The sequence below is a fragment of the Emys orbicularis genome, chromosome 1 (genome assembly GCF_028017835.1).
Source record: "Emys orbicularis isolate rEmyOrb1 chromosome 1, rEmyOrb1.hap1, whole genome shotgun sequence".
In the NCBI taxonomy this organism is placed as follows: Eukaryota; Metazoa; Chordata; order Testudines; family Emydidae; genus Emys; species Emys orbicularis.
Window position 1 is genome coordinate 224,658,651 of NC_088683.1, and position 23,763 is coordinate 224,682,413.

General features: G+C 41.5%; 1 protein-coding gene across 2 annotated transcripts in view; it reads right to left on the reverse strand.

Annotated features, from left to right (window-relative positions):
• Nucleotides 1-10,626: 10,626 nt before the first annotated feature.
• PTCHD1 (patched domain containing 1) overlaps nucleotides 10,627-23,763 on the reverse strand; it is a 43,870-nt gene continuing 30,733 nt past the window's right edge. For both annotated transcript variants that reach the window (XM_065423251.1, XM_065423252.1), the window contains one exon: nucleotides 10,627-12,281. In XM_065423251.1, coding sequence (XP_065279323.1) covers nucleotides 10,627-12,281 — 1,655 coding nt within the window. The remainder of the gene's footprint in view (nucleotides 12,282-23,763) is intronic.

A 23,763-nucleotide genomic window follows, 5' to 3' on the forward strand; every position in this document is an offset into this window, starting at 1 on the left:
AGTTCCGCAGTCGACGGGGGAGCGCTTCTGGGATCGATCTATCGCGTCCAGATGAGACGCGATAAATCGATCCCAGAAGATCGATCTCTACCCGCCGAATTGGGCGGGTAGTGTGGACCAGCCCTAATTCATGCATGAAAATACTTGTTCACACACAAATAAAGTTTTTTTCAGCAAGCAACTGTGAGAACAAAATCTTGTCACATGACTCTCAGGGGGGTTGCAAGGTATGAAGCTAAAGGCTGAGTGCTATCACGTGCTAGAGATGTGCAGGCATCCAGTACAGGTGTCTCTGTTACTGCTATATAAAACATTGTACAAGTTAAAGAAAGACACAGCTGGGTTTTTTTTTTTGGTAAGTTTTTTAAAGAACACTTAAAAATAGTTTCCTTTAAAATATTAGCACTGTGTTTTCATTTTTTTTTAAAATGAAAGGTTAACTAAAGGCCTTTTGCACTTCCAAGTAGGTTCCGGTTGCTTCTCTTTCAACAGCTGATGACCTCCTATCCAATGAGGTATTCTAGGATACATTTCTTGTAGTTCCAACTGTTCCAGTCAATGTTAAGAGATACCATCAACTTAAGAAGAGAAACCGATAACCCTACACTCAGCCTTGGCAGCTAAGTGAAGGAGGATCTGGTTTTTTAACATTAAAAGCCAAATTTTCAGCAAGTGTAAATCTTTATAGTTCCAGTGGAGATATACTGATTTATACCAGCTGAATTTCTGGCCTTTTAATTTTAAATATATTTAAATTTCATGTCTTCACCAGCAGCTAATTAGTCACCAAGAGTTATTTATTGAAAAGAATTTTCCCAGTCACGTTTTACATTTTCCCCTCTTCCCAGTCCCCCAGTTTAAAGTGGGGGTACGCTGTAAAAATCAATCATTTAAAATTCTTACCTTATTTTCAGCAAGCTGATGAAACAGACCACCTGAAGATTTGTTCAGGGCTGTGAGTATATTTGAATGTTCTTCTCTGCTTCGCTTTTACATCATGCTCTTCTACTGTCTTTTCTAAAATAAATCTAGGTGTTTCTTGATTTCACTTTTTGTCTCCATTTCACTTGTCTTTCCTGTCAACTACCCATTTCAAACGTGTGTTTGTTATCCTTTCTGTGAAACACTTATCCCTAAATATTCTTATATATTTTTCATTCCATACATTGTTTTAGACTCAGTACCTTAGTTTTTGAACCACATACCGGGAGGGGGAGGAGGGGAAATGAACTCTGTAAGCCTTGAAATCTCTTATTACATCAACTTCAAGTTTCTCTTTTCCCAATGAGAACAAGCCCAGTTCCTTTAACCTTTCCTTATAAACCAGTTTCTTTAGGCTTGGCTGTCACTGTCCGCAAGGCCGTGATCTTTCCCTCATTGCTGCACAAGGTATTTCAAATAGCTAAAGTGGCATCACCTCTTTTGTTTTGTATTCCATTCCTCTGCTAGTGCCACATTATAATAGTCTGTTTGTCTAGAAACTACATATGCATGTACACAGGTAATAAACAATAACAAGGTGTGTATTGGACATACGGCTTTGAAGGTTTCCCCAGAATAACCGAAGTGAGCTCCACCGTGTTAGTTACCCATATCAGAGGCATGAGAGCAGCACAGTGTCTGACTTCCCAGGGGAGTTGCAGTAGGGACGCTCACAGTAAGAACAGGTGAAGCAATCAGCAGAGATGGAGAGATTCAAAAGTCACAGTAAGAGTCACGGTATGTTGAATTGTATAGTGGTGTGAATAGGCAATGCTGGGGCAGCTCACAATATGATCAAATAAATAACACGCTGAGAAGAAGAAGAAAAAGGGGGAAAAAAGGGAGAAATTCAATTGCAGATGATCCTGACTCAAGAATCTTCTGAGAGAACTGACATTTCCCACTTCCTGTGACAGGTAATGTACCACATGGATTCACTTTTGAGCACACAAAAAAAAATTTGATGACATTTAAAAAAACAAACAAACAAAAAAAAAAACCCCATCCAGCACATGAATATTTTATAGGGAAGATGTAGGTTTTAAAAATGTTAAGTCATTTGCTTCTTTAGAATTTAGAATCCTCAATATATCCTTTATATATATAAAATAAAAATCCTTTTGCTAGGATTCTAAATCTCTCTCTCTTTCTCTCTCGTTCAATGATTAGAATACAGTTATTTTGAAAGGGATTAATTGGCGAATGAGTTTTGACCCAAAGAATTATCAGATTGTTCCTTCATTCCAAATTATGTTATAAATATCAGTGAAGAGTTCTGTTTTGAGTTCTCCAGAATTTAGTTCTGGATCTGGGTTCAGATTCTGAGTTTCCATATTTTACCCAAAAGTTCAGTGGTGTTAAGTCTACCTCTGATTTAATTTTATACATGTTATTTATATAGGCAGCTGTGAAATTTGATACCACATACAATGAGAGTCAAGCTGGACCATCTTCTATAGTTACCAGTACAAATAAGAGATAGAATTATAGACTTTTTTTTTACTGTATAAATTATGTTAGGTAATCTTAGTATATGTTCCAGCTCTATATTCTACACACATACTCAAGCAATACTGCTATCTCCTTATGCTCACCAATGCATCCTTTCTCTTTCAAACTCAACAGCTTCTACACCATTTCTATCTTGGTCACTTGATAGTCTGTTTATTTCTTCCTCAACACCTCTGGCTGTGCATCTGTGCATCCAGCTTCTCTTTTCCTAAACTCCTTGACAGCTTCCCTGTTGCTCCCCTCTTGCTGATTCATTACTGCTTGCAAGGCCACTAAAGTAGCTTTGCCAACCAACATTCAACACTGTATTGCTGGATTGGCTGTTCCTGCTACTCTTATCAGCCTGAGTTGAGTTGGGCATATGGGCTGAAATGTATTTAACATTTCATACTGCAATCTGTGTGTGTGTATAAATATTACATAAAGTGCATATGTATTTGTTGGGCATATGGTTATTAAATAATTTATCTGACAAATTTAACCACTTTTGTTTATAGTATCAGCAAACAAATTGGTATATTCTCAAATGTAGCCACTTTGTGAAAGCATTTGACTGATTTTTTTTGCACACTATTTATAACTGTCCGCAGATTGATTATTGTGAACAGTGCTCTGTAAATATTTGGCATTTATTATTCAAGCTAGATTGTTCAGTTGTGATAGGACAGATAAGTCACATGGTATTGCTTCTGTTCCCTGGTTGGACAGTGTTCAAATACTTCTGGCACAAATCTTGATAGGTATACATTTAAAATTTTGATTCCATGCAAACTCACTGATGCAACTTTGAAATTTGCTTTCTGGGAACATTTGTGCCCGCTCAGTTCAGACACAGATTGGAGTGCACATGGCCAAAGAGAACATTTATGGAATACTTTGCATACCTTTATACTACTTGGCTATATACGCATGGGATATGACAAATGGCAAGATAGCTCTTTAGCTATACAACTCTTTATCTCCTTTATGGGTAAACTTTAAACTGGACCTATACCAGCACCAGTGTGTGTTTGTGTGCGTGTGCGTGCGTGTGCGTGTGTGTGTGTGTGTGTGTAAAACTTCTTATGCATCTGCACTTCCCACACACAAACACCTGCTACAAAGGGAACACTTGTGCACAAGCTTGTTATCTTACACCAGCAAGTATTTATATTTTCACCAACAAAATAAACCCAGTTCTTTCTAATGCGTTCTCTAGGTGCAAATGCTAACACTTGCACATCCTTACATGGTGAGTGCAAGTGTTAGCACACAGCTGTTTCTATGTGCACAGGAAATTTATGCCTTGTTTATGTGTGCAAGTTACTTCAATTGCTCATGCAAATCAAGTAATTGCACAAGTGACTAATTATGGTAATTTGGTAAAACTATCTGATTTGCATGCCCTAACATAAGAATTGCACATGAAATGTGGGCATGTCATTTGTGCACAACCGCACACCTCACTTATTTAAAAATCAGATCCAATGTGCCTACTTCCTAAAGATACGACTGTAGGCAGGAATGCGTGTTTCAGGAATAATATATTAGTACATTAAAAAAAGGTATTATTAGTCAGTTACATGCATGGGGAATTAGTCACACAGCTCTCTGTAACGTTGACGGGAGATACACATTAGCACTGTACTCAAATTTTGTTCCTTGAGTTCCTGAAAGACGATGTAGCCTCTCTTACATTAGATTAGCAATCAGAAAATCTATGGGGTTTTTTGTTACCGCCAGAATTTCTGCCATCCATGCATGAAAATCTAGATTTTAAGATAATTTGATAAAGAATGATTGAAATGGACTAGAGCAGCAACGGTAACTAAGTTGATCAATCTACTTCTGAATTTGACATTTGACTTCCATACTCACAATCTCCATTTAAATTCAAGTGTCCAAGAGCAAAACTCTGGCAGTCAAACCCTCTGCAGCTCCCAGACTTGCTGCTTCTCATTGTGTCTTAGGCTTGTGTCCGGCTCACTTGCTCTTTTGAGTAGACATTTTTTTCAGCTGATTGCTGCACCCAGGTGTGTCAGAGCAACTGCTGCTAACACACTTTTCACTCAGTGTAATTGTTTACTTCAGTTCTGAAGCAGTCAGTCCAGATGGACCTAAAGGAATAATAATCAGCTTAGGGAAAGCACTGAGGAAAGCTGGCTTCTGGCTTTCCAGTGATGGTGGGAGTCTCTGAGCAGGAAAAGGAGGGAAGGTGAATAAAGGTGGTAATTACTGGGCAGATTTGAAAAAGAACTCAGCACTCAACGGCTTCCCTGGTCATTTCATCTAGGTGTGTAAATGGGAGCTGAGCCATCTGAAAATCTGGCCACATACGTTAAATGACAATGCTTTACGAATCAATGACTGGCCTGTGTGTGTGAGAGAGGGAAGAAAGACATGCACAGGAAGAATTCACAGCTGTGAATGGACAGGGATCTGCCTCAATGTCCTCAGTGTTATCAAACGTCAGGAGGAATGTGTATCTCAGGCCTGGGGATGTTGGTAAGGAAGATTTTAAGAGCAGTCCTTTTGGCAATAAGGGTGGTACCATTGTTCAGGCCATCAAGATAACGCTGCATTTTGAGCCACTCAAACAAATTGCAACTATCTCCAGATTTTTATTTTAAATAATTGATTAATTGGGATTGGGCTGGAATTCTGCTGTGGGAAGTGGCTAAGGCAAAGGAATAATATGATTGTTTATATTTAAAGGGCTAATCCTATGAACATGGAGGGACCTGCCTGCTGTGGAGTTGTCTTTGTTCCACTGTACCGAGTTATGGGGACTCTGTGTAGATAGTGAATGTCCCAGTGCTGCTGTTGGGCTATGTACTGTGAGGGCCTCTTATAGGTAGGGCCCGAAATTCATGGTCCATTTTGGTCAATTTCCCAGTCATAGGATTTAAAAAATAATAAATTTCATGATTTCAGCTATTTAAATCTGAAATTTCATGGTGTTGTGATTGTAGAGGTCCTGACCCAAAAAGGAGTTGCAGGGGGTCACAAGGTTTTGTACGGGGGTTGCGGTACTGCTACCCTTACTTCTGTGCTGCTGCTGGCGACAGCGCTGCCTTCAGAGCTGGGCAGCTGGAGAGCAGCAGCTGCTGGCTGGGAGCCCAGCTCTGAAGGCAGCTCAGAAGTAAGGGTGGCAATACCACAACCCCCCTAAATTAACCTTGTGACCCCCCTGCAACTCCCTTTTGGTCAGAACCCCCCAACTTGAGAAACAATGGTCTCCCCCCCATGAAATCTGTATAATATAGGGTAAAAGCACAGAAAAGACCAGATTTTATGGGGGGAGACTAGATTTCATGGTCTGTGACGTGTTTTTCATGGCCGTTAATTTGGTAGAGCTCTACTTATAGCATGAAGAGGCCAATGGAGGGAAAGTGTGTTTGTGTGTGTGTGTGACAGAGAGAGAGAGACAGATCCGCTAAGGCCACCAGAACTCAGTAATTCTACTGTTACTGTGCAGCCTTGTGGGAAGATTCCTTCTCCACCTGGTCCTCATGGAGAACCTAGTGCACAGATTTAAGATTTGGCCAGATAAATCAGTTTCTTAATTAGGGGACAGAATATGATTCTGCAGCAGTTTGGGAGCACAGGAAGCAGAGAGAGCAAGAGAGAGGGAGAGACATTTTATTTTAGGCATTGGCTGTACATTGAGATTTGTTATACAAGAGTTTTCCTAAATTAATACAAAAATAGTAACCAAAAATCACCTGAAATTTTGCAAGACATTAATTTACCACATGGATTAAGACTTTTGAATATCTTGGAGCTGGAAAATTCAAAATGACCTAGAATTTTTTGAATCTGTTTTCCCCCCAAACAAATGGTTGTGAAGATTTTTAGAAGGCAGACTATCAGAGACAAATTCAAGTCTAAGAAATATGTGCCTCCCAAAAGGCCACACAATACATGCTTGCAAAGGCATCATTATTGTGCGCCCATCCTTTGCGTAGCAACAGCTAGAAGCGTGGCTAAACTATATAGGGCTATGTGTGTGTGTGTGCACGCCTAGGTGCCACTGCTGGATAAGGCGGCATATCTGCAAATATATGTGAGCCATGCCCCATGATTCAGTGTAGCAGTCAGGAGCACCTCTCTGCATCTGCAGGTAGGCAAGGCTTGCTGAGCAGCCTCTACCAGGGCTCTAGCAAGGATAGGATCAGAAAAGTTCTGCCCTGCACTTCCCCTGTGGTGAATGAATTTCATGGGGGGTTCCTATGTGCAATGCTCTGCCAGAATTTAAACCTAAGGCGCCAATCCTGCAATCCGAGTCAGGAGGGTTGACCCCTGTGCCGGTGCAGAGTCCCAGTTGGACAAGGGTCCAACTGTGTGGGGGTGAATGCAGGATCAGGGCCTATACGTACACCTATGGTAGGTGGATTAGTTGTTAGTTTCCTGCTGATGCTACCAGTCCGCTTCACCAAAGACCTAGTGGGTAGTCAGTTTTCATGACTGGAATTGAAATGAATAGATACTGTTCCTAATTTAAGAACATTCAAAGGTAGATAACTTTATCACTAGAAATATTTATTACCAAATTTAAGTATTTATAAAAAGAAAAAGGGGGAAAAATACATCTTGTTTGGAGATAATACACCTCTACCCCGATATAATGTGACCCGATATAACATGAATTTGGATATAACGCGGTAAAGCAGGGCTCCGGGGGGAGGGGGGCTGCGCACTCCGGCGAATCAAACCAAGTTCGATATAACGCGATTTCACCTATAACGTGGTAAGATTTTTTTGGCTCCCGAGGACAGCGTTATATAGGGGTAGAGGTGTAGTATCATTTGATACTTACTGCATTAAGTATTGATATCTAGTAATACTGTACAGGAAATATTTGGGGAGAAATCCTCTCCACTAGGCAAAGACTTTAAAAAAGTGGGGAGGGGGCTTACCGTTGGGGTCCTGCAGCAGTCACTAATGCAAGGAGCACATCTTACACTTTCCCCAGTGTGTACCTCAGCCTGGTCTCCAAAATCTATCCACACTAGGATAGCTGGAGCCCTTCCGTTGTGCACAGGGAGCCTGGACTCTTTATCCATGCCCTCTGCTTCTAGTCCCCACAGCCCCATGAAGTAGAATTGTATACAAGGCCTACTGTGGGAGGATTTGGCCCGTAGTAATTTTATCTACTTTCAAACTTTAAGAAACAGGAAACCATGTCTCTGTTAACATTTGAAAGCTAGAAATAACTAAAGTTTTTCCCTTTGTAGAACTCAGCCTTAACAGAGTACTTTGCTTCCCTCTTGTTTAAGGATGTGGGCATCATTCTTAACAGGGACTGTCAGGTTGTGACATTGCTTTAACTATTTTATTTTTTTTAAACGAAGGAAATCAAATTTTTGGTTGGGGTAGGTTGTGGCAACTGGCAGGAAGGAGGAGAGTGAATCCAGAACAGCATTTAAAAATATAAACTGTCACTTTACAGCCTGCCACTTCTTCGTCCATTTTGTCTGAATTCAGCCATGGATCAGGAAGGCTCTAGGATCTGAAGCAAATGCTGGTATGTTTCATAGACATATCAAGCTGCTTCAGTGATGTACTCTCCCTTTAGGCTCATAAAACTGACCTCACTGAGCTTGTTTGTTTTTGGAAAAGGAGCTGTTCCTTGCCAGACAGGTTTTCCTCAGCTTTCACAGTTCTAATTTTAATCTAACTAGAAAATTCTCTGATAAAGCTTTGGGCAGAAAATTCTGCCCTGGCCAATTTCTGTTTGCAGTGAAATTATTCCAGATGTTCCAGTTTTTCTCTCTCAGTGTTTTCCCAGAATGGAATACTTGTAAACTGAAAAATGAACTCATGTTAAGCCACCATAGGGAATAATCTTGCAAGAAAGACTAGACTGAACTTGACTGTCATTTGCATTTCGGTTTTTCTTTTTTTCCTTTTTTTTACATGCTTGTCCATTATCAGAAATTTGCTCTGAACAATAATAAATAAATAAATTAATGGAGATATCCTACCTCCTAGAACTGGAAGGGACCTTGAAAAGTCATTGAGTCCAGCCCCTGCCTTCACTAGCAGGACCAAGTACTGATTTTGCCCCAGATCCCTAAGTGGCCCCTTTAAGGATTGAACTCACAAGCCTGGGCTTAGCAGGCCAATGCTTAAACCACTGAGCTATCCCTCCTGTCCTGAGCCTCAAGAACATATCAAAAACAAACAAAACAAAACCCCCAACCAAACAACAGGTCTTTAAAGTACCTTTCCACCCATCCCCAGGTTCTGTTGTCTTTCTATAGGCCTGAGGATGTCTGACAGTTTTTCTGCCAAGAATGAAGTTGCATTAGAGCTTCCAGTTGCTCCTACATAGTCATCAAACTTTGCTTCAGGGTAAAAGGTCTGAATATTTGGCTAAGCAAAAAGTTGTAAGAAATATCTCTTTGAAAATTAAAATTCACAAAATGGAATCTGAGGATTTCACACAGGTCTAATGGGAGCCATTTTGAATTAGTGCTAAAGAACGGTACTATGCAGTGATGGGTAAATCACCAATTCATTACAATGGATGCATTAATCATTGTGTAACACATGCAGCCTCCTGAAACCAAAGCACCCTAGTTAGCCCAAGCACACACCAGAAAACATCAGTTTGAGTTCCACAACCCATGAGTTAAGTGAACATTTTCCCAGTTATTGAAATATTTTCAAGTACTTTTACTTTCTGGACAGATGTTAACATTGAATAGTCACTAGAACTTCTCGCACAAAAGCCAGCTGCATGTTACTGGGTTTTAGTTGACTAATTTAGACTGCTCTAGCACAACCAAGTCAATTAGCCTATGTGTTGGTATAAAACCTCACAACAATGTCCTGTGGTTCTTAAGTGGGGATGGGGGTGAGGATGCTTCTTTATCCACATTACTCCACATCACAGATGCTGACATAATTATTGATTTAGAACACAATGCTCCAAAAAGATTCAGTAATGTAAAAAAAAAAATGTGGTGTTTTCAATAGGCCCCTTTGATACAGGCTCTTTGGGGAGACAGTTAAACATGACACTGTTAGTGTGGTCCTACCTTTGAACTGTAATATATAACTCGCGTTGTGGTCTGCTGTCTCCTGGAAGAGCCCATAACTGTGAAGGCTATTGCTTTACAGCTACTCTAGGAAGATTGAGGGATTAAGTTATACATTATGTAAAACTATCCATTAATCCTCTTAGTGTGCATTACTAGTGAATGGCCTGAAAGAGACTCTTATTAAAGGAGCCCTAACATTCACTTTTCCTTGGTGACATTAGGTATTTGAGGCTTGTTTCATGGATTTTGGTGCTGAAATATTCAGTACACCATCTTTTATCTGCTGTTAGCACCGTTAGTATATGTTAGTACAGTACTAACAAAACTACGGTTGGTAAAGCAGATCCCTTGTTTAACTAGTAGCAAGACATTCATAAAATAGAATCGTACATCTTCTAGCGTACCAGAGACACTGACATTTTTTGTTTTTGTTTTTTTAAAAAGGAACAGCTACAAAAACCGTGACTTTAAAAATGTTCTTGGGGATGAATTACATTTTAAAATAACTGTATTTTTAGAAAAGAAAATGATTTGTAACACAAATTTGTTCTGAAAGTGTCTGGTTGCTGCATACAGCCTTCTTCCCTAGTTCAATTTGCTTTCTGTTATACAAACTTGCATGAATGTTTTCATTCGAGGAAAAGAGAAAAGAAAAGTTCAGTGTGATGGCTAAGACCTATCAGAGCTGACTCATTGAGCTGAATTATTGCTGTGCAGAAAGTTTGTAAAGCCTTTACCTCCGGATGAACACTGAGCGTTACTTCAGCCTTGACAGTTGACCTTTCAATTTGATTGGGCTCAGCAATAATAATAGCTGTATCTGCAGTATAGAGAAGGCAGAACAGTGCTTAGTAACCCATCTTCCCTTATTAGATCTTACCTCAAGTGACTAAAATTCACACTCTTTGCGTGTGTGTATAAATTCTTTCACTAATAATACCTTTGTTATGGAGGCCAATTAATGTACAATTTCCCTCCCCCCCCACCATTTTGGCTATTCTTGGTTTTAGTTTAGGAAAAGAAAAATCAAAAATCCAATATTTAGTCAATAATGATCTCTTTTCTCTCAATAAGACCTACTGTGAAAAGACAACAAACAAACAAGTCAAACTGTTGTAATTTGGTCAACCACTCGGGTACTATCCATATCCACCATTTCGACACACTCTATTTCCTCACGGTTTTCAGGATTCTTCTTCTCTTTCCTTTTTTTCTTGGATGGTGGCACAAAAGTCAGTATCACAGGTAAAATGGCAAAGCAGTGAAAGAAGGTGACTAATGCTATTAAAAACAAGCACCTGAACAGTGTACGGGTCAGATTTGAAGGCACAGCTGCAAGAGGAATCAGACCAACAATATAGCAGAGGTAGCTCTGTAAAATAGCTACCCCGTGCACTTCTAGGGCATTTTTTACCCATTTAGTTCTTGTGAAATCTTTGCCCAGGATAAAGGTTGATAACAGTGGCGCACAGTTGTCAATTGTATAATTAATCCCATAAATTAAGCACAACACAGAAATACAGTCCAGTTCCACTTTCCACAAGGTCATGAAACCTATGACTCCAAATTCGACTGAGGCAACAGTTAGAGTGAGCCAGACATTGATTAGAGAGTCTGCCACCAGGAATGCTGAGAAGAAGAGCAGAAATAAAGCACTGATGCAGGAATTTTGTAAGGGGGCTCCCACTGAGGAGGCGTAACGATCCATGTATACGAATGATGGATTGAAAACGATGAATTTCACCTTGGATGTGAGAGAGAGTTTCCTCAAGGTTTCCAGGAGATCATAGAGTTCTTCTCTCTTGGTTTCCATTGTCTTAGCCACCAAGAACATCCTTGAAGCTACTACATCAACTTCGTTGTTGTATTTCTTGGAAAAGATGATATCCTCTGAAAAATGGGCATACTGGGGGGCTTTCAGGAAAGAGTTCCTCAACATGTCAGTAAAATTCTTTTTGGGCAATCCAGTAGATATGTTGAGTTTCCTAAGATAATTTAAATAGCTCTCAAACCAAGATATCCTCACAAACCCTTTAGTATACTCTAGCACATCTTCTTGAACGCTTGTGTTCCAATATTCTATTGACTCATAGATATAAAACCCAATGACTGGGCTGTAGTTACTGAAATACTTTTGCTGGGCAGTAGTGTATTCAATGGTTCGTGTCGCGGTTGCTACGATGTTACTAAGGTCTGACCCTTCATTGACCTGCAGGTAGCCCATTAAGGCAAAGGAAATATAAATAAGGTAAAAGAGAACTACAAAAGGCTTGACGTAAGTGTTTGTTATCCAGTCACAGTAATAGCGTTTGAGGAAACACACCAAAAGATGACTTTCATAAGTATTTGTTTCCTCTGAATCGGTTGTGTCCTCGCTGAATTTGGCTGTCAGAAGAAACCTATACCACGCAGGCTTCTCTTGCAATACCTCTGGCTTTGGTACCTTTCTGCAGAAGATACTATGCTGGTAGTTGTTTTCTATGTAGCCAGTAAACACCAGGCTGGAACCATAAAAGGAGAGTACGTAGAGGTAGTTGAAGAAAATTGCAATACAGGAATTGCAGCAGAAAATCCTTGCTGCTTCAATGTTAGTGAAGGGACTGGCACCTATTCCAAAAGTGACCAGGTACATGGCAGTGGTGAGAGAAAAGGAGAGCATGGAGTCTGCAAACACAGCTGCAGTTCTCTCTTTAACATGTTGGTCTTCTCTAGTTTTCCTCCAGGAGGACAACATTTCAAAAGTCCCATATAACCCATGACCTAGAATAAAGAACAAAGCAAGTGTTTAAGGACTGTATCTTTTTAGTCAGGAAGGGCAAAACAGCATGAAATTTTTTTAACATGGACATGCTAAAAGGCACAAAGGAGTTATAATTGGCCCCCATTAATTTAAGTAGCAAAGGTCTTGTGGAATAAAAAAATATTAAGATTTTGTAAATTGCAGAAGCACATTAATCATGAAAAAAGCAGTTAGCAAACCCAAGTATCTTCATCATGTATTTTTGGTAAGGATCAACATGTGGAAGCCTAATGTCTTTGTGAAGAGTTCACTAGAGTTTCCACACATCAGTGTTACTGGGTTGGTGGTAACCAGGTAAAATATTTGTTTTTCTCAGCCATTGGTTTTAGTTTTCAAGAGCGCCTGAGATGGAGGATGGTTTGAAATTCAATAAGTTTGTAATGTTTTCAGGTGGTGGGATCTGACTAGTGATTAAAACAAGCGATTAGGAACCAGAAGAGCTTGGGCATTATTTGGGTCTTCTTGCTGAAAAACTAGGAAAAAATAAAGTGAAGTGTTGAGGATTTTCGGGGACCCCCATATGCCTTACACTGAATTATAGCCTATTGCTAAGCTAGCAACAGTAGGCCGGGGCAGGCCTGCTTAACAATAAAGATATAGGAAAAATTTGTAAGCTTGTGTGGCGCAATGCAGAACCTGCATGGCTCAATCAAAAGGCCAACAGGAGCAAAAGAGGAACCAACGCCTACTGGTAGTTGGGTAACCTGACCTAGAATAACAGCAGTTTAGCTATAAAAATTAATAACACAAAAAAGTCTTGTACAATAAAACCGCAAGTAGGGGGGCACACAGTTAAGAAAAGGCTTGTTGTACAACTCTATTAGCAAATAAACGCATTAGGAAACTTAATACTCAATAAAGTAATGCAAAAGAAGGTAATGCAAGAGGGGGGCCGTGCTGGAGCCTCTAGCAATAACAGGAAAAACCCTAAATGGTATCGGGTCCAAATCGCGGCCCCCAGACAGGCTCTGATTGGTTCGCTGATAAGTATACCAAATAAGGCTGATAAGATTTGTAATGCTTCATTACGCGTTGCGGTTTTTACCTTTATAAGCTTAAGACTGTGTAATTTATGCAAGGCGGCTGACCCCCTTGCATGGGGACACGCCGACCTTCCCTTTATGCATAATTGTATTGTGTAACCTAATAAAGGTGCATCAGTGTGTCTGACCCAAAATCAATGGTGTGGTCAATTTTTCCACGACAGAAGGAATGCTGTATCTGAGTTGAGTTTTGCTGGGTGAATCAATCACAGACTTTCCCAGTCCCTTGCCATGTCCTCTGGCTAGAAAAAAGATAAATCATAGAAATGTAGCAAACAAAAAAGCATGAATAAATTTTACAAAAGCAGAAAGGCAGAATTAATGTGGATTATAATAAGCTTATATGTACAAAACTACATAATGCTTTATTTTTCTTACTTTAATGTGTATACTTACACAGTTTGTAAAACTAAATGCAGATCCATTTAATTTTTCACCAACCCCTAAAGGTTGTAATTTATTTAATTACCTCTTAAAATAAATAGTGTTCATGAAAGAACTGAACTTAAAGACCTGGGGACTGAAATCCTCTGTTTAACCACAGAACAAATATAGGATTGGCAAAATGCATGGCTTTCCCTGTGTCTCTGGTTCTTTTGTCTTATATGCCCATTAAATCCTTGGTCTCTCTATTGTGACCTGCCAACAAAGGTATCAGTTCTGATGATGGTTTTGGTGATGTGGACATCTGCTCACTTGCAGCAGAACTAAACTGCAAACACAGACTCATTTCACATACATCACCAAAGAGCTATCAGATGGGAACGGTTATGAGGCACAACTAGATGTATTTTAGAGGAGAAAATTTTGTAAAAATAATGCTTATAAATAAGTTGAAGTTTGTAAAATGCCAGCTGATTGATACCTAATCAATCCTAAAAATACACTCCTGGGAGGTGGGTAAGTACTAAACTGATTTGAAATAGGAAAACTGAGATAGAGTGACTCTACAAGGGGCACCAGTGTTTAGATTCAGGATTTCTGGGATACTAGTCCTAGGCTTAGATCATTTGACAATGTCTTTGCACCCCTTTACCAACTCCTTGAGCCCCCCAGGCTAAATTCTAAGCTAATTATGGGCCTGGAACTGGGTGTATATTCTGGACTGTATAGTTCTCACAGTGAAATGCCCATTGGTTTCAGTTTGAAGTTTGCACAGAGATCAAATGAAAAATATGGTTTTTATGTAGGAACTAAGGGTGGGATTCATTGCAGCAGGGGGACTGGGTCTCGCACTGTCAGGTGAGTGCTCTAAACACTAACCTGAAGAATCATGCTCACACTTTCTCACCCAATGACTCTTTAAGTGTTCATCCACAGTGGAACAGCTTCAACAGGAGAGATTCCCACATCAGAATATCCTATAGCTCAGTGGTTAGAGCCTGCAACCCCCAAGGGATCAGAGACCCCTGTTAAAATCATTTCCCCGCCTCAGCAGAGGGGTGAATTGAACATGGGTCTCCCACATCACTGGTGAGTGCTCTAACCACTCAACTAGAGGTTATAAGATGGGTGGTGATGACACCACCTTCTCTGGCTCTTTTGTGTGCAGTGAGGCAGGATCTAACTCATTCTCTCAGAAACTGACTTAGGTGCTAAGTCCAGACTGCAGGGAAGTGCCTGTCTCACTGGTGAGCCATGAACTGGGATCCTCTTTCCTAGAGTCAAGCAGCTTAGGTGCCTGACTCTGAGAGGGGTGGGGTTTAGGATACTCCCCTCTTGTCAACATCTCCCATTGGCTAGCTTAGGTGACTCATGCCTAATTTCCTTTGTGAATTTGGGCCTAAAAATTTAGTTAGTTATGATTTCTTCTTCTTGTTGCATTTGTCATTCAGTGATAAGTCTTCCCCTCTTTGGGCCAGCCACTGTATTTCCCCTTTGTTTTTCATCCTTTCCCTTCCTGCTTTCTCTGTGTTTCTCCCCCATCCCTGCCTTTGTGAGTCTACTCTGCTTTTTTTCTCTGCATTTCCTTCTGTTCAGCAACGCCCAATTCCCAACCCGGTAGGCTTGCTTTGCTCTGATCTTCGTCCTCATTCCTTCCACTAACAATGTTCAGTGATTAAAACATATTTAGTGAGGGCACAAAAGTGTAAATTGGACTGTAATCATTGACTCAGGGTCAGGGGCATTCAATCTCTGCACTATTGGTTCATACTGTCTGCAAACTCGGGCAGACACCTTTGCATCGATTACATTTGGTTCACATTTGCCATTAGCGCTGAAAATTTTCTTAAAAAATAAATCGATTCTTGAGCATCTGTGTGTCATGAAGGCCACGTACATACATACCATTGGCTAGATCGGCCTGTGGGCTGTATGTTTGATACCCCTGCCTAAGTAGTTCTTATAGTCACTCCCCTTTACATAATCAGAATATCCCCAAAACTGATGTGATAACCCTGGCCTTGATGCAGGTATTAGCATATCTAAGTTTTGAGTTGATGGCATGGCTGGTCATTCTGGTAATAACGGAAAACAATGAACTCACTAGTCACAGATACTTTTAAACAAAAGAGAAATTTGAAATATGGAACTAAAATGAGTTAATGTAACTAGTGTCTTTTCTCTCCAGCATCTCTTATTTACAGTAACAGAGTGCTTGCCCTCATGCATATCAGATTAAAAAAAACCCTACATCATGGAATAAAACATGAATATCCATGTTGTAGTAACATTAGTCATGTTTCCGATGAGGCATTTATCTTAATTTGTCCAAATATTGTTTTACAGTTGCTTCTGGAGGGCAGGTCAAGACTGTCAATTTGATAGCTAGTACAGTGCCCCCTATTAAAACTAATTGGGGATGCCAAAACTTCCCAAGTTTCCCAAGTAACTTCTGTTAGTCTTAAAGGTGCCACAGGACCCTCTGTTGCTTTTTACAGATTCAGACTAACATGGCTACCCCTCTGATACAAAACGTCCCAGACATAGAAAAAGGAAAAAGTACAATCAGCGACTGCCACCCCGTTGTTAATTATGTTTTAAATAGTTATGTTCTAGGTTCGGTAGGGAAAACGATTAAGCTTGCTTTCACTGTGTTCTTTGTAAAGACAGATTGACCTTTATTTAAAAGTAACAGATCACTTGCCAAAGCGAGGAATGAGAGGTTTAATCTCTTTATGGTTCCCATAAGTCCTGCAGACGGGCATGTCTGACTATTCCACACAGCATCATATTACAAATTACTTTCACCATGAGCTTTAGTTTGAACACATTTAAAAAAAAATAATGCTTCAGCAATAATAAGGCCTTGCATAACAATTTCAAATAGAAGCATTAATTTGGCAGGCTTTAGTCCTTACAATACAACAAAATTTAGATATAGTTAAAAATGATGCAAGATCTGATTTTTGTTTGTTTGTATGTTTTGGATAATAGTCATGTCTGATGACATTGACTTCTGATCAGGGGCGCTAGAACATTTTTAGTAGTGGGGGTGCTGAAAGCCAGCCCCCTTACTCCTGTCCGTGCTGCCCTCCCCCGAGCTGAGGCTGGGAGCAGGGCTGTGTCTCCGGGAGGAGGGGACCCGGACAGGGGTAAGGTGGCCGAGGCCACAGCTGGAGGCGGGCGTGGGGGCAGGAACGGATCCCCGGGCAGGGGCCTGCAGCTGGGACCCCACGTGCGGGGCCAAGAGCAGAGCCCTGCCCGGGTGCAGGGCCCTGGGAGCGGAGGCTGAGAGTGGGGGATGTGGCCAGGCACAGAGCCAGTGGCTGGGGAGCGGAGCAGGCGGGCCAGGCCCTGGGCAAAGGGCCAGCAGTCGGGGAGTGGGGCCAGCAGAGTGCAGGCGGAGGGCTGGGATCAGGGCACAGGCGAAGGAAGCACCCCCAGGTTTTATGTGTGGAGCCAGCGGCTGGGGAGCAGGCCACGGGACTGGCCCCCAGGACCCAAGCCAGGGAGTGGAGCCCTGGGCGTGGGGCCAGTGGCCCTGCATAATACCTGGGGATGCTGCAGCACCCCACACACCCCTACTTTCTGCACCTATGCTTCTGATTGCCACTTACTACAAGGACAAATTTTAATAATACAATACTTTGGGATACTTTTTTACTTTGCTATTACATAATTGTGGAGGATAACTTGAAAAGGAACTGGATTAATAAAACTATTAAAGTAAATGAGAGGTTCAAATACATATAATCTAGAAAGCTAACTGAAAAAAATGATTGCCTCGCATATCATCCTATTTTATGGGTTACTTTTTTTGTCTTTTATACACTCCATACATTATGGATTGGTATTTTCTGTTTGAATGTTGTGTATTTCTTGACCATGCTCTGTATCATGTACAATATTTGTGAAGGGTACTGGAGGCCTAATTTTCAAAATTGCAAGTCTGCAAAGGTGTCCTTAATTGTCTAGCCCAAAGTCACAGTTTTTACATGCGGTCACACTCAGGGCCTGATGCAGTGCCCACTGAAATCCATGGAAAGGAGCAGGCCCTAATTTCATATGCTAATTAGGCACAGTATTTTAAAGATTAGACCTTGTTGTCTAGTGTATGGAGGCATTTTGTAAGAATTTTGCTTTCCTTCTATGGTTATGCTGATTTCATGTTCTCCATTTTTAACCACCATCTGCCCATCTATATTTGACTCTATTGTTCCTCTCTCTCTCAATGTTATGATGTCTGTCCTATAAGCCATCAGCTAGAGGTGATCAGATCATTCCTTGCAAATAAATAATCCTGTTATTTTAACCCTTTTCCTGCTATTTAGTTATCCAATACATTATTTGTACTGATTTGTTTTTCACAATTGTTCAGTAAATAATGTGTGAACACATTTAGCCAATGGGTTATTAGCAAACTGTTCACTACAAACATTAATTACTATTCATAGGTCACTGTGTGTGCCCTGTGATTGGTCACCTAGATCAAAAGGTATTGTTTTTGTTGCTTGGCTGGGTGACTTTAACTGTATCATCAGGCAGAGTCCCCTTTTCTGTTTATACCAGTTTGTTCACTATTCACAACTCTTTTTAACCAATCTTTTGTGTAAATATCAATAATAAATGAGCCGTGAATACGCTCTCAAATATTTATTCACTCTGGGTGAAGAGGAAAAGTGAGACATGATGGTGCAGGACCTGGCGGCACTAGCTGGCACCAGTAACAGGAAGATGAGTAGAGATAGAGCCAAGAGAGGGCTGTGGAGGCTGGAGAGTGTGATCTGAAGGGGCAAATGAGGTTGTTGGAGGAATGACAATGTGGTATTGGAAAAAGGAGAGTGAGGGACTGTCTGTTCTGTGTTTGTACAGCACCTAGCACATGGAGTCCTGGTCTGTGATTGGAGCTCTTAGGCACTCCAATAATACAAATAACTAATAATAGCACTGGAGGAAACCAGGCAAAAATCCTCTTGTTGCCCTAAAGAGCTAGTCCTTTGGGACACAGGGGATTCCCCCTTGTCATGTTTGCTGTTGCTCAAGATCCATTACAGCAATTCTGATTGAAGCAGCCCAGAGAATAGGCCCAGAGTCACAGAGAGACTTAAGCATCTAAACCCCTGATTTAGGTACTACTGCAATCCACAAAACCCCTACTCAGCTGCCGCCTAAACCTGTAGGCGCCTAAACTCACTCGGTGCGTAAATGTCTGCTGTAAAGTTTCCCTAGGTGCCTAAATTTCTGCCTCAGGCAGGAACCAGAATACATATCTCATGCCTAAGCTCCAGTGTGATTCTCAAATCAGGTTAAGACAGGTGTTGCCTCACCTATCTTATGTAATGGGACCCCATCCAGTAGATGAGGTCCGAGTACACCTAACTCCACACAAAATGGCGGAGGGAGGGAGTGTGTATGTATGTCTGTGTTGCAGTGCTTAAGCCCTTCTGTGAATTCAGGCTGTAGTTATTTCGACTGTACTTTCTGCAGCAGCCTGGGGTTTTTACAGACTGCGTCTCACCCATCTTTGTCTTTAGAAAATAAGATAATAAATAATACCTCGCTCTTACATAGCACTTTTCATCAGTAGGTCTCAAAGTACTTTATCAAGGAGGTCAGTATCATTATCCCCATTTTACAGACACAGAGGCCGAGGCACAGGGAAGTGAAATGAGTTGCCCTGTGGCAGGTCTCCTGAGTCCCAGTCCAGTGCTCTATCCACTAGGCAACCCTGCCAGCCTAAAATGACAGCTGCTGTTAGATTTTCTGTGTTTAAAGAATGCAGTGTGCTCTCTTTAATTTCATACAAAAATTATGTGGGTTTTCTCACAGTCCCCATAAAAAGATTAAATGTATGTATTTAAAGGAAAAACTGAATAGAATTTTTCAGTAATGGAAAACAGGGAGAGAGACTGCGAATCAAATATTAGTTCCCTTTTCACAAGGCTATGTCTGCACAGCTGTACCACTGCTGCTGTACTACTGTAAGATCTCCCATGTAGCCACTCTATGCCGGCAGCAGAGAGCTCTCCTGCTGGTGTAATTAAACAACCCGTAACAAGCAGTGGTAGCTATGTTGGAGGGAGAGTCTCCCACGGACATAGCGCTGTCCACACCGGTGCTTTTGTCGATAAAACTTTTGTTAGTCAGGGGAGTGTTTTTTCACACCCCTGCCTGACAAAAGTTTTGCCAACAAAAATGCTAGTGTAGACATAGCCTTAGTTTTACATGCACATAGATACAGTATAGCAGTACGTTGTGGTGTGGAACTGCACTGTGTTTTACCTTTTGGTTTCAAGTGTGTTTGTTTACTTTTCTTGGAAAGTGGGACACCCCCCTAAAGATGGAGGAGGAAGTTCCACTCTTCCATGGCTGTCTGTTACACATGGTAGAGTTTTATGCATAGGCGCAGTTTGAATTCTATATTTGGGAGGGCGGCTCTAGTCAAGCCAACAGGGTCACGCACGGGCGGGGCGGGGGGGGGGCAGGATTCTGTGCCAGCCCACAGGGGCACCATTTCAGATTTCTGGGGGGAGGGAGGGCAACTTTAACCGTGGTTCCAGGGGCTACTTAGGCAACTGAAAACTTGGCTGTAGACAATGGAGCGTGTGATGTGTCCTGGATGGAAGCTGGAGGCATGTAGGTAAGTATATTGGTCAGTAGGTTTCCAGTATAGGGTCAGTGGGTTTCCGGTATAGACAGTGGGAGAACACTTCAATCTCCCTGGACATTCAATAACAGATTTAAAAGTAGCCATCCTTCAACAAAAGAACCTTCAAAACCAGACTTCAAAGAGAAACTGCAGAGCTACAATTCATTTGCAAACTTAACACCATTAATTTGGGCTTGAATAGGGACTGGGAGTGGCTGGCTCACTACAAAAGCAATTTTCCCTCTCTTGGTATTGACACCTCCTCATCAGTTATTGGGAGTGGACCACATCCACCCTGACTGAATTGGCCTTGTCAACGCTGGTTCTCCGCTTGTAAAGTAACTCCGTTCTCTTCATGTGCCAATATATCTATGCCTGTATCTGTAATTTTCACTCCATGCACCTGAAGAAGTGGGTTTTTTACCCATGAAAGCTTATGCCCAAATAAATCTGTTAGTCTTTAAGGTGCCACCGGACTCCTCGTTGTTTTTGTGGATACAGACTAACACGGCTACCCCTCTGATACTGTTTATAAACAAAATTCTGACTCCCTGCCTCACAGGGGCCCAAGCTGGGAGAAGTCTCCTGTTTTCTCTGCAGAACTCATTACATTGCACACTCAGGCTGCCTGTCTGCCCGAGGCTTGCAATTTTGGGGGTGCAATGCCCCACCCGGCCCCCCAAACTCCACCCATGATTTTATGGATAATTAGTTTTATTTGCCCCATCTTAGCACACTTGTATACAAAACACTAATAATGATGGACCTCTGCATTAATGAGGTTAAATGCCGTAACAATACACGATTTTCACCAATTGATGGGACTAAGAATAATAATGAGCTAATCTAGGCTACTGTCTTCCTGGGATAATCAGTTACAGGGGCTAGATATGGACGTTGATGCAAGATTTATGCATGTGTGGGAAACTGCTGCACATGGATTCAGGTGGCCTAATTCTGATCTCACTTACATCCGTGTAAATCCGAAGTAATTCCACTGAAGTCAAAAGAGCTAACCTATGTAAAACTAGCACAAGGAATATCAGAATCAGGCCCAGGGAATTTTCTTTTACAAAACTATAACAGTAATAGTATATGATGTAATGAAGACACGCTAGATTCCACTAGCCGATGGATGCTCTGCTCAGCTACGTGAGTGCCTTCCAGAGTTAGACAAAGAGCTTGGGATGATTCCCTCCATAATTTTTCCAGCTGGATCAGACAGCTCACCTAAAACCCAGCTCCACCCTCTGTGAAGCTAAGTGAAATGGCCACTGCTGACCTTCCTGATCACCAGGGTTAAGAACAGCCAATCAATGACAAAGTAAAATGTTATGTGACTTGCCGGATGTGACCTCTCCCTACAAATATAGTTTGAAATTAAAACACACCAGTGAATAGCAGTCTCAACATTTTCATGAACATGCATAGAGAGCAAAAAGTGAGCATACAGTTTAGATAAAATCTTCCTGACCAGAAAAATAAAATTCAAAGGAACTGATTGAACTAGAACCACAGTTAATTTACACTATCATTTTTTACTGAGTTTGTAAAAATTTACTGGCCTGGGTAGCACTCCTCAACATTTGTGTCCACACTGCAGATGGCAGCAAACCATATATTACCGTATCTGCTGTCCAAGTCTGAAACATGGCTGCCTTCCTGACAGAAGCTCATAACTCTACTGTTTTATCATTATCATAGTCACAAGCCCAGGTATGCCCATATCCACCCCATCTTAGGGTTCATTCCTTGGTTTATTCCAGGGATCGGCAACCTTTGGCATGAGGCCCGTCAGGGAAAGCTGCTGGCGGGCCAGACGGTTTGTTTACCTGCAGCATCCGCAGATTTGGCTAATCGCAGCTCCCACTGGCCGCGGGTCGCCGTCCCAAGCCAATGAGGGCTGCGGGAACCGGCGCGGGCCGAGGGATGTGCTGGCCGCCACTTCCCGCAGCCCCCATTGGCCTGGAACGGCAAACTGCGGCCAGTGGGAGTTGCGATCGGACGAACCTGCGGACGCTGAAGGTAAACAAACTGTCCGGCCCGCCAGCGGCTTTCCCTGACAGGCCGCGTGCCAAAGGTTGCCGATACCTGGTTTATTCTATGGATTAAAAATCAGAATGCATTGGCCAGATTTTTATTTACATGAGCTAAGAATCTGGCTCCTTGTTTCCAGATACATTGTCTGTCTGAGTCCTATACTGGATCCATTTGGGAGAAAAGGAATAGAAATTGAAATGTTTAACAATATCCACTTGAGTAGTGGTTGTGTTGACTATGTTGCGGCATTTACACACAGTTAATTAGTTGCATTGAGAGAGGAACACTGGTGAGAGGTAAAAGTTGTCATGTACAAACATGATCAATGTATGTTGATAAGGAAAACTACAGCAAATGTGCAATAGCTTGCTCTTCTTAGAGCACAACATTCTTCTGGGTCTGTGGACCTCAAGGAAGAATATCATAAAATCATAGAAATGTAGGGCTGGAAGGGACCATAAGAAGACATCAAGTCCAGCCCCCTGCACTGAGGCAGGATCAAGTAAATCTAGACCAGGGGTCAGTAACCTTTCAGAAGTGGTGTGCCGAGTCTTCATTTAGTCACTCTAATTTAAGGTTTCGCGTGCCAGTAATACATTTTAACGTTTTTAGAAGGTCTCTTTCTATAAGTCTATAATATATAACTAAACTATTGTTGTATGTAAAGTAAATAAGGTTTTTAAAATGTTTATGAAGCTTCATTTAAAATTAAATTAAAATGCAGAGCCCCCCTGTGGCCAGGACCCGGGCAGTGTGAGTGTCACTGAAAATCAGCTCGCGTGCCGCCTTTGGCGTGCCATAGGTTGCCTACCCCTGGTCTAGACCATCCCTGAGAGGTGTTTGTCTAATCTGTTCTTAAAAACCTCCAATGATGGAGATTCCACAACCTACTTTGGAAGCCTATTCCAGAGGTTAATTACCCTTATAGTTAGAAAATTTTTCCTAATAGCTAACCTCAATCTCTTTACTGCAGATTAAGCCCATTACTTCTTGTCCTACCTTCAGTGAACAAGGAAAACAACTGATCACTCTTCTTTTGATATCAGCCCTTAACATATTGGAAGACTGTTATCAGGTCCCCCCTTAGTTGTCTTTTCTCAGGACTCAACTGTCCAGTTTTTTTAACCTTTGCTCTAGCTCAGGTTTTCTGAACCTTTTAATCATTTTTGTTGCCCTCCTCTGGACTCTCTCCAGTTTGTCCACGTTTCCTGAAGTGTGCACACAGAACTGGACACAGTACTTCAGCTGAGGCTTCACTGGTACTGAGTAGCGTGGGACAAGTCCTGTTAATACACCCCAGAATATTAGCCTTTTTCACAAGTGCAT